Source organism: Halichoerus grypus, chromosome 4 (assembly GCF_964656455.1).
Source record: "Halichoerus grypus chromosome 4, mHalGry1.hap1.1, whole genome shotgun sequence".
NCBI lineage: Eukaryota > Metazoa > Chordata > Mammalia > Carnivora > Phocidae > Halichoerus > Halichoerus grypus.
The window spans coordinates 4,057,207-4,069,389 of record NC_135715.1 but is presented as its reverse complement, the minus strand read 5'-3'; the positions used below and the strand labels follow the sequence as shown (position 1 = coordinate 4,069,389).

General features: G+C 41.0%; 1 protein-coding gene across 3 annotated transcripts in view; it reads left to right on the top strand.

The window, feature by feature from the left end:
* Positions 1–12,183, top strand: part of MYO16 (myosin XVI) — a 574,226-nt gene that overhangs the window by 133,237 nt on the left and 428,806 nt on the right. For all 3 annotated transcript variants that reach the window (XM_078070087.1, XM_078070086.1, XM_078070088.1), the window contains exon 2: positions 7,634–7,897. In XM_078070087.1, the coding sequence (XP_077926213.1) occupies positions 7,672–7,897 (226 nt within the window). In that variant the 5' untranslated portion in view covers positions 7,634–7,671. The remainder of the gene's footprint in view (positions 1–7,633; positions 7,898–12,183) is intronic.

The following is a 12,183-nucleotide window of genomic DNA, read 5'->3' as shown; positions in this document are numbered from 1 at the left end:
AGTGAGCCGCCTGTGCGCAGAAGTCTTTCCAGGTTTTCTTTTTCAGGTTCTGTTGATCTAGGTGTCTTTTCCACCGGTACCAATAACAGAAAATATTCAAAGGCACAGGTGGCAAAATAGACTTTTTTCCTCCAAAACTGAGGGAAGGAATTGCTTACAAAGTTGACTTTTGTTACTCCTAATCCTTTTCACTGCATGCTAGATTATTTCGTATTTGTTTATTTTTACGTGCAACGTATTTCAGAGGGTTTCTAGAGTACTTATCATGGTTGTGGGAGAGATACATCTTCAGTTTAGTGAAGTAGTTCCAATTTCTCTTTAATAGCAACGGGACAACGTTGTCAGTCACATGAGTGTGAAATGATATGTTTTAAAATTTTTCTAGACATAGGTAAGGCTGAACATCTATTATTAGGTTTGAAAATGTAACTTTCTTCTTGTGTGTGTATATTAACTTGTGTTGAGCAAAATTCTGGCCTATCAGTGCTAATGGCTGAGTCATAGAATGTGTTTGACTTCTTATGAGGATAACAGTGTTTACAATGATAACTGGTTTTCCCTTCTTTTACTCATGTTAGGGTCCTTATTTCTTTTCCTTTTGTTTTCTATGCTAATGGAAACCTTCATTTTAAACCTTCATTTAATAAAAGCAATGATAGAGGGCCTTCCTTTTCTAAATTTGAAACAGAATTGAAAGAAGTGACATACATTCATAGATGTTCTAAAATTAGCCATTTTTTATTCACACCGACAAACATACGTACGTAGGCTATTTACATGTGTATGTGCACATACTACTGATCTGTAACTCCTTTTTTTATGATGTTCTCATTTGGTTTTGGTAGCTTATGCTAGTCTCAGAAAATGAGTTGAGGCCATTTCCATTTTTTTCTAGTCTGTAGAAAAATTGGGGGAAAACACAGGTTATCCATTCCTTAAAGGCCTGTGAAATCATTTGGGCCATGCTTTTGTATGTTTGTTTCATTTTTTTGTAATTAGATTTTTAACAATTAATTTCATTAATGTAATGACTGTAAGTCTATTCAAGTTTTCTCTTTCTTCTTGAGTCATTTTTTGGTAAGATATATTTTTTCTGGATATTGTCCATTTCCCATGTCTTTCTTCGACTTTGCTCATCCTTTATTTCCTTTCTATCCATTCGGACCCTCATTTTATTATTTTCTTCTTTCTTTTTTGAACTTTCCTTTTTTGTTCTTTCCTACGAAGATGCTGTGGTCACCGATTCTAGGACGAGATTCTTTTCTAACAGGTACATTTAAAGCTGTAGATTTATTTCTATGCACTGTTATAGTTTCATCCGTGAAATTTTGATGTAGACTTTCCTCAATGGTTGGTGCTGGAAAAGTATGATTTCCCTTAGTTTTCTTCCTTAGATCTGCTTTATTTAGGCTCAGCGTTGTGAGTTTCTGAGCACGTTGGGAGGTGTGGCTTCACCTCTAGAGGTGATGTCCCGTCCTCAAGTGTGCTAAGAAACCGCTTCTATAATTTCAGTTCTTTAGCATTTTTTGAAATTTGCTTTGCTTTGTGGCCTAAGACATAGTCAACTTCATAAATCATCCATGAATGTCTGTTCCCCTGAAAATTGGGTGCAAGTGTCTGTAAATGTCCTTGAGATCAAATTATCTGTGCTTTTATCATTTTTTATTCCCTCTTTGATCTGCCAGTCGTGGAAAGAGGTGCAAAAACCTCCCACAATGAGTGCACCGTGGACCCCATGAAGGTTTTGGCTCTTATTGAGATGAAGGTATTTCTGGTAGTTGTACAGCAGAATAATTTCAGGAGTTCATTTTCCTAGTTCTCTTTTCCTTAATTTTATTCTTTATGTTTCTGGTTTGCTACAACGTGACATCCTGAGATCATGGCACAGTGTGTAGGGCCCTCCAAGACCAAAGCATGGAGCTCCTAATTTTTTAACTAGATGTTCTGTAATTATTTCTGAATGTAGATCTTTGTTTTTTCCTTGATGTATTTTATTTGCTGGCTCTCAAATTTTGTTACATAGAGATGCATGTTTGCTGAGCAGGGATTTCTGGCTATGGTAAATGTCTCTAAGTTTTTATCTAGAATTGCAGCATAGCCCTATATATAGCCCCCCCCCCAAATAAAAGGAGTAATATGGTAGATTAAGAAATCCAATACGATCATAAACTTGGCTACACTGTGTCAGTCCAGATAATTTTGTGAGGAAGAGCAATTAGGTGAGAAGTATGGTGCTATTGTGCATTTCTGTAAGAGCAGAAGTAATAAAAATCTGTTACCTACTGTATGTTGAGGGCTGGGTCAAGTTTTAGTAATACATACGGTTTCTCTGCCGGCAATTTAATTAAACAGTTTCACTAACAACAACAAAAATATTTAATATCTACTATTCCAGATGCTGAGAATAAGCAGTGGATAAAATGGTCCAAGTTCTTGCTTTTTGGGGGCTTATAGATAAATAAGAAAATATATGGTGTAAGTATTTTTTGTAAACAGCATTAGCATGAGTATAATATACATTCTAAGTATAATGATTGATATTGTAGAAACATAATTCAGGGTGATAAATACTAAGGGGAAAAATAAAGCAAGAAATAGGAATCGGAAGTATTGTCAGGAAACATTTGCAAATAGAGATAAAGGGGCCCATGAAAGTCTCATGAAGAAGGAGATTTTGAGAGAAGATGTGGGGGAAAGGAGGATGCTAACCATATGGTCTCCCACCATCTGAGGGATGAGTGTTCCAGGCACTGGGAACAGCAGGTGCAAAGACCTTGTGCCTCGAGCATTCATGGTGCATGGTAGAACCAGAAAGAACATAAAAGGGAGAGAGAGCCCTCCATATGACACATTCCCTTCTCTTTGGTTCTCTTAACATAGCCCATCTATACAATAGTTGGGACACACAGATCCTCATAATATATTCCTAATAAAAATAATTTCCATTCATTGAGTACTTACATTGTGTCAGACATGTTTTACAAACTATCTCCTATTTTTTAAATATCCCAGCAAATTTGAAATATTGCCTCCTTTTTATATATTTCAAAAATCTTAAAAGTGTTGAATATTTCACCCCAGGTCCTAAGTAGAAAATATGATATCTAAGATCAGAACTCAGTTTTTTCCATTTTTTGTTATTTAACATTACCTTCTACAAGTGAATGATTTTGATGATTAAGAAATTTAAAGCAGGGGCGCCTGGGTGGCTCAGTCATTAAGCGTCTGCCTTCGGCTCAGGTCACGATCTCAGGGTCCTGGGATGGAGCCCTCACCGGGCCCCCTGCTCAGCGGGAAGCCTACTTCTCCCTCTTCCAGTCCCCCTGCTTGTGTTCCCTCTCTCGCTGTCTCTCTCTCTCTCTGTCAAAAAAGAAATTTAAAGCATATGGTCTCTTGTCTTCCTTTGATAACTCAAACTACATTTGGTTAAATCATTTAAACATCCCAGGGTGCCTGGGTGGCTGTCAGTTAAGTGTCCGCCTTTGGCCCTGGTCATGATCCCAGGATCCTGGGATTGAGTCCTGCATAGGGCTCTTTGCTCAGCAGGCAGCCTGCTTCTCCCTCTCCCCTGCTCGTGCTCTCTCTCTCTCTCTCTCTCTCAAATAAATAAAATCTTTAAAAAAAAATCCTGGACAAAGACTGTTATATATTTATTATATATATATATATATATATGTATATATATATAATGTATATATATGATATATGGATAGATACATAGATATATATACTTATGGTTATAGTTATAGTTATTTTCTCTTGAGAAGTGGGTAATTCTTGGTGCTATCTCCTTCACTCACACATTGGAGGTCTTGCTAGAATATCTTTTCCTGAATATTTGTTGATTCTGATGCATATGAAGCCGTGATTCTCCATCGTGGGCTTGGTGCCGTGGTTGTGCTGAACCCGGCCTGCCCTGCCTTAGGGAGAGTACCTCTTCCCATCTCTTTGTTTAGTGATGTGACATTGGTAGCTTGAAACCGACTGTGAAATTTGCACCGTGATAATAGGCAGGCCCAACAAATTAAAGATTCCACTCCCATTGCACCAGAGCCTAGTGTCAAAAATTTGCTAGAACCCCACTTGGTAGGTAGTAATGGTGTAGTCTTACCACTCAAAATTCTACAAAAATCTGAATGTTCCCTTGATCACCACTCAACACTGTGAAGATTAAAAGAAAAAAAAATTTCTAGTTAGGGTGATGTTAATTTTTTTAAGACTTAAAACCCAAAACCTCAGTGCCTAAACGCAGTAGAAGTTCATTTCTTTCTCAGACACAGAGTTAAGAGAAGGGCTGGTTGGTGGAGGGTGCTCCAAGCAGCAGTGGAGAGACTGAGGCTCTCTGACACGTGGCCATTTTTGCTATGTGGTTTTCGCGGCCCCCATGTTCACAGGCAGCAAGCTGTAGGGGGGATAGAACATGATAAAATGCATGTGACCATTTTTTTGTGAGCCAGCCCCGGGAAACTCAAAAATGACATCTACTCATGTATCTAAGGAGAAAAGACAACTGGTCTCCCCAAGTCAGTCTCTGCCACATAATGCAAATATGCTCTTTTACTATAAATGTGTCCTGCATACTAATGAGCTCATATATCATTGTGGGAATGTGAGAATGAGGTTCAAAAAATGTTGAAGTTGCGTTAGTTCATGTGTGGCTTTTTCTAGGCCAAAATAGCAGGAAAGAATTACAGTCATTACTGGGGAAAAGCTCTTGGTTCTGGGCAGGCAGGACCCTGTCAACTCTCCTGCGGGACAGTGGAAAGCAAGCGTGTGCCCAGGACCCCCATCCCAGGGGTGCAGATCAGCCTTGCTCAGCTCAGACCCATGAAGTTCCTCTTCAGCCTTACCCACCTGCCTGCTTGGCCTGTCCCGATTGGCACCTGAGCTATTAATGGCTGTTACTCTTAGTGCCCCAGTGACCAAGTTCATAGGTTTTGGATAGACTGCGTCAAAGCTACATTTCCCAAAACTACCTTATTTTTAGTGTGGTGTCTTGCAGACTGAGAACAGCACATATACATGACGTAGCTGTTCCGCGCATAATGACACAGAAAGAAAGTCACAGCGCCCGTTACATATTTAGAAGTAAAATAAATGGAAGTTCAGACCGCTTAAAATCAAAGCACGGGGAATGATCTAACAAGAAAATATGCTAAAAATCAATATTTTATACATGTAGGGATTTGAAATTTAACAGCCTTGGCATCTGATTTTCCAAATCATGAGGGAATTAATTTATGAACATCCCTCAGTGCTCCTTTTTGACAGACTGAGAGGGCTGCTCGATGCATCATGAGCTGTCACTGCAGACTCCTTACAAGTTCATTGAAAATTCCACAGTATGGTTTTTTGTATGAGCCAAATGCCAGAGGACTGTTGTGTTTATGAGGTTGTCCTCCACCTTTGACCACGTGCTCCTCAGCAGGTGACACGCTGTGAGGTCATCGGCTTTACCTCTTCGGGTTTTCCAGTGGTTCCCCTGATGCTCTGGGCACCTGCTCACACACCAGGAAAGTCATGGCAGCCACCGGGTCCTGGGAACCCAAGTGCAGTTCTCTGAACAGATTGGAAGGCAGAAGATATCTCCTGCCATTACTAATGAGCACTCAGAGACGATCTGCTGGTGATCACGGCTTTTATCACACGGACCGACTTCCGGGATTTCACGGCCACCGCTGTGTCTTTGTGTTTAGGTCACTGGAAACCAAACTTTTTTTTTTTTTTTAAAGATTTTATTTATTTATTTGAGAGAGAGAATGAGAGACAGAGAGCATGAGAGGGAGGCGGGTCAGAGGGAGAAGCAGACTCCCTGCTGAGCAGGGAGCCCGATGCGGGACTCGATCCCGGGGCCTCCAGGATCATGACCTGAGCCGAAGGCAGTCGCTTAACCAACTGAGCCACCCAGGCACCCGAAAGCAAACGTTTTATATGTAGTTATTTGATGCTTCTCACATCACTCTGACAAATACATATGACATATGATACATATGAAATCTACATGTACAATATGAATCTACAAATACATATGAAGATCTTAATGAAAATATAGGATTCTAGAATGTTGTCAAACACTAACGAACAACCAGAACAAAATTTCCCAGCTCTGCTTCCCTCTCCTCCTCCCCCCTCCTTATATATCTTAAATATCTGGCTGTAGAGAGTCACTGTCTGTTATTCTGTTTTTTTCTTGAGCCTTTATGGAACATTTGTGATTGTCATATAATCATCTCTTTGGTCTTGGACAAGTCATTAGCCTCTCTCAACTTCGTTTTCTTTACTTGCAAAAGAGGAATGGTCTGGCCTGGTGGTTGTGAGAATAACACTTTGCGAAGCGTCAAGTGATACAGAAATGGAAACTGCCTTGTCACAACGTGGTGTCCTTTCAAAGGAGTTGGGCATCTCTCTGAAGATGAAGCAGCAGTGCCCTTTCTGAGTCATCTTTCCAGACATGGCATATGATCAGCCACATTTGGGGGCTTGCATAGTTCCTTTTACTTGCTTGAGACTTCCATCATAAATACCTGAAGAGAAGAACATACAAACACTTCTCTGAACTTGTGGGTTCGACTCTCGAATTTTCAGTGTTCTAATGTTAATTTTTTGCCAATAGTAAAATTTTAATCTAGTGGTAGATATATGAGCTTGTACATTTCCATTATAGGGGTTTGGGGTAGTGTTTCTAAGGAATATCAAGTTGAAAGAAAGTGAAGATTGCTTCAGTTTCAGGACAGAGAATTCAGTCTGTTATTCACTATATTAATAAGACAGAGACCACAACAGCAACAATTCTATCCATGGTTCTGAATTGCCAAGAGAAAAATCTGTTTTATTATTTTTTGTTTATTTATTTTTTAAAGATTTTATTTATTTATTTGAGAGAGAGAATGAGAGAGAGAGCACGAGAGGGGGGAGGGTCAGAGGGAGAAGCAGACTCTCCGCTGAGCAGGGAGCCCAATGCGGGACTCGATCCCGGGACTCCAGGATCATGACCTGAGCCGAAGGCAGTCGCTTAACCAACTGAGCCACCCAGGCACCCTCTGTTTTATTGTTCAACCAATATTAGGTCTCTTAGAAATGAATGTTACCAATCCATAGGAAAAGTGTTTAGCAATATATTGGTGGAAATAATCACTGTGTCACATAAACAGTTGATAGCCTACATAGGTTCTATTATGCTAGATAAGCAGAGTCATAGGGATATACAAAACCGATTTTATTAGGGTGTGCTGAAAGACTCAGAATGGCTTTCTGCCAAAAATTAACACACAAAGTTTAGTTGGCGTTATTCAAAGAAGGAACCTTAATGCATCTGTAGAACTTTTAGGTCTTTGGTGAAGATTTTAAAAGAATAAGAAAGGATGGTGTTTGCTAATAATTAAGTTGCACAAAACTGCACATCTAGCTCTGATTTTATTATTTATTTTATTACCGTGCGATGTTGAATAAGACATCAGCTCTCTTTGCTTCTCTCTCCATCTGTGAGAAGGCCTTTGCTATTTGCATGTCAAGCGCAAAGAGGAATGAGTGAGTTTCTGACTTGTGTGCTGGGCAATAGGGAATCGAGTACGCTCTGTCGTGCTACTGTATTGTAATAATGGGTCTAGTGACATTCTCACTGTGTTTCTTGCAGGTTGCTTTCAGCTATGTAACATTTTTCGAACCCATGAAATGGAAATTGACCAGTGCTTGCTGGAGTCCCTTCCCCTTGGCCAGCGGCAAAGGCTGGTGAAGCGCATGCGTTGCGAGCAGATCAAAGCCTACTATGAAAGAGAGAAGGCTTTTCAGAAGCAGGAAGGATTCCTGAAAAAGCTGAAGCATGGGAAGAATCAAAAAGTTCACTTTAACCTTGCCGACATGATACAGGATGCAATTATCCACCACGATGACAAAGAAGGTACATGACATGAAAGTTTTCCGATGTGGGTTTTCATTTGTTGTTTCCTGGTGGGGGAGATGGAGGATGGTATTTCTTTTAAATGTTAGGGGCTTTTTTTTTTTTTTTTTTTTAGGATCTGAAATAATCAAATAGTCCTCTTTCGAAAGAACATAGTTAAAACTTCCAAGTTTAGTACAGATGAACGACATGCAAAATTTTGGTAAAATTATTATAATTTTTTTAAAGAATTACCTACCTGGAAAGCATGTGATTTCCTTGTAAATTGTTCATTTAAATTTTTAATGAAACTTTTTTTTCCCAATGAAATTGTTTCCTTTGATGATGAGATTGTGCTGCAAAATTCATTATTATCTCATTTTGAATTCATGGGTAGAAATACCATAGGAATAGGAATTAGCTACCGTTTTATTAGTCTCTTCCTACTTGGAGCTCTTCATTTCATGGCCATCCCCTCTGTGGAGCTGTAAGCACCTCCAGGGGCAGCGATGCTCTCAGCCAAGTTCACCGCCCCCCTCCCCCTCCCAGTACCTTCCAGAGGTGTTGAGTGAAAGAGGGAAGCAGTTTGTCCATGTTCACCAGGCAGTACTTGTTGGAACATGTCTAAATTAAATGGCAGGCAGATATAAGCCCTATATTGATTTAAAAGTCATGCAACAACATAGAGATTATTCTTATGTAAAATATCAACAGGACAAATAATGCCTAAATCGGGTTAAAAAAATCAAGAAAATTAAGAAAAATTAAGAATAGGAAAATCATAAACCCAGAGATCGAGAGGAACATATATGTATAATATATAAGATGTGTAATAATATATATTCTATATTATAACATTTGGTGAAAACACTGAAGTCATAAAATTAATCCTGATGTAGACATGTCACTTGGGTGGTCAAGTGCAGGAGATACGAGTCCTGTCTTCAGAAAACTTCTAATCTAAGTAGAGAGGAAAAAATCCTCATAAGAAAGTAGAAAACAGTTAATGGAAATGGAGTCTGGTATGAGCGGGAAGAGTTGGGCAGTAGAATGTGATTTTTGAGGGGCTCCGAAGGAAGCTCTGTCAGTAAAGAGGAAAGCACACGTAGGCAGTGCGGTGAATAGCCGCCCAGCATGAGTGTGGGCATGGGGATCTGTCTGAAGGGAACAGGAGTGAGGAGCGTGGCTGCTAAGCTGTATTAGGGAAATATAATTACTGCGGATAATTCAAGTCCTACTTTTGAAGCAGAATGCAATGGCAGCCACTGTCTGTTCCTCAGAAGAAAATGCATATGCCTGTAATAGTGTTTAGTAAAGATTCATCAGGGATGTATATCTGTAGGATGGATGGAAGGATAAGGATAAGAACTAGAAGCAAAGACACCACTAAAAATCCAACGATGAAATTTCAGTGGTAGAGGGAGCCGGCTTGAGCTGGTAGCCGTGCGGATTGGAACAAAAGGATGAACCCAGCAGCCATATTCCACAGGAAAAATGCCTTAATATATCAAATATTTATTGAGTTTTTATTATGGGCCAGGTAGCTGTGAATGGAGGAGACCAAATCTCTATCTCTGTGATGCCTCACTGTCTGGTATGTGACCATAAACAATAAGATAAAGTTGGATGTGTAGTATGGGGAGGCGGTAATGGAAGGAAGGAAGGAGGGAGACCGCCCAAGGGAGGTGTGGGGAGTTAAGCAAATGGATATCTGAGGCAGAGGATTTCAGGTGAGCCCAGAGCTGTGAAGGGAGCATGTGGGAGGAACCAGTGTCAATACATCGGGAAGACAGACAAGCAGCCAGCATGGAGGGGCTAGCAGAGTCGTGGGAAGGATTCCGGCGTTTGTGCTTGGTGAGTCCTGAAGCCGTTGGGGGATCTTGAGTAGAAGAGAGAGCTGGTATCACTTGTGAGTTAACAGGACCAACCCGGCTGCTGCATTCTGACTTGAATCAAGAATTGTGAGGGCAGAAGCAGGGACACTGGTTGGGAGGCTGTCAGGAAGCTGGGCACGAAATGATGGTGGCTTGGGCCAAAGCGGAGCGAGGGCATGATGAGAAACAGTCAATTTGGACATATACTTTCAGGATAGAGCTGACAGGAAATGCTGATGAATGGGTGATGGGGAGTATATCAGTTTATACTGCTGCCGTAATGAATGACCACTCCTTTAGTGTGTAGTTGCAAAGGGTGTGAATGTATCCTCCATTAGTTCTGGTCAGAAGTCCTGGGTGGGTCGCACTGGGCTGAAATCCAGGTATCATCAGGCTGCGATGCTTTCTGGAGGTTCTAGGCGAGGATTGCTTTCCTTGACTTGTCCATTTTCTAGAGGCCATAACATTCCATCAATCCTAGCGCCTCCTCCATCTTCAGAGTCGGCAAGGGTAGATGGAGTGACCCTCTCAGGCCTGGAATTTCTCCTGGTTTTTTTCCTGTCCTTGCATTTCTCTGATCAAATCTTTTGCCTTCTTCTTCCACCTTGAAGGCCCATGTGATTTAGGGGCTATGGGCTCACTTGGATCATCTCGGATAACCTCCCTATTTTAAGTTCATCTCATTAGCCACATTAATTCCTTTCCCTACATAGTAACATATTCAGAGACATGACACCAAGTGTGAAATTATGGAACCCAGATCCTACAGACTTAAGGATCACACCAACTTTGCTGTGGCCCGAACCACTAGGAGGATGAAATGTTATTAACAGAGTTAGGGATGCAGCTAGGAAGTCAGATTAGGAGGGGGTGTCATGCTGGCTGGAGATAAAAATTGGAGACAGATGAGCATATAGCATATGGGCATCAAAAGCCCAAAGACTATATATCACTTAGGGAATGAGAGTAGATAAAAATATAAGAAGCTCAAGAACTGAGTCCTAAGGAGCTCCAATATTAAGAATTCAGAAATGAGGTAGAACTACCAGAAGAAACAAAGAAAGGAGGAACATGAAGTGAGGGAGCTGTCCTGGGAGCTCAGTGATGAGAACTTTTTAAGGAGGAGAGTGATTAACTGCCAGATACTGCTGTTCAGTCATGGGGGTGGAGACAGAATGGACTGTTGCATTTAGAAGTACGGAGGTTATCAGTTCCGGTGAATTGTTGGGAGCAAAAATCTAGTGGATAGCAATGGGGATAGAGTGGGCAAACAGAAATGGACACAGAATATGGAGACTTCTTCAAGGGAGTTTTATGTAGAGGGGAGAAATGGTAAGGTAGCTGCCGAGGGAAAAGAAACGAAGAGAACTTTTTAATGATGGGAGAAATAATAGCATGTGTATATATGGAAACAAATCATGTATTTGGGAGGGAAAAACTGCTGGCATGGAAGTAAGGAGGAAAGTTGCTGGAGCAAGGGCTTTGAGTATGCACACACTGATGAGATCTGGTCCTCAACTGGAGGGTTTGATCTGGCTAATTTTATTTGTAATTCCAGCATCTCGGCTCTGCCCATAGAGATTCTGGTTCAACCAGGGTAGTTTTCCAGTGTGTCTTCAGTGCTGTGCTGTGCAGACAGGGTTGAGGACCTCCTACCGAGGGCGATGGGAGAAGAGATGGAGCCAAATGGCGGGTGGGGTGATGGGAACTTAATGGCGGCTCTCTTACTGCCTCCAGCACTTACTGATGATGGAACCTTGGCTGTCAGAGAAGAGGGAGGATGGGGAGGAGGGCTTGCAGCTCCAGGAAAGAGGAGAACATGTACACATGGGAGAATATATGGACTGGGGCAATCTGGTATGAAAAAGAGGACTTAGATAGAATGCGATATAAAAAACAAAAACAGAAGGACCACCTGTGACTCAGAGTTTTCAGAAGTGGGTTGGGGCTCAGCGGGGAGCCCGCTTCTCCCTCTCCCTCTGCCTGTTACTCCCCCTGCTTGTGCTCTGTCTGTCAAATAAATAAATAAAAATCTTTAAAAAAAAAGTGGGTTGGCATGGCCTCTCCACTCGTGGGTCCTTATTCTTAGCTATTTGCTTTTCTACCCTAAAATTTTCCTCTAGCTTTTAGAGTACAGTTTGTCCCCACTTTGTCTTCACACATTCCACATGTATAGATAGATACCATTTTGTATGGAATATAATATCACCTCATCAATAGGCACTCAGATTTCTCACCTACTTGAAATCACTTGTTAACCACCAATGCCCGCCAAGCACACGTTCACACCTGTTTTTCAGTGGAGTACATGACCGCGCAGTACACGTAGCAGGTTGTTTGTATATGAACGTTGATCTAAAGACACCAAAATCTAAGCAAGAGGTCGGATTTGATTTTTCAACTCAGAAGAGGCAAGGAGTAATTTTTTGTTTG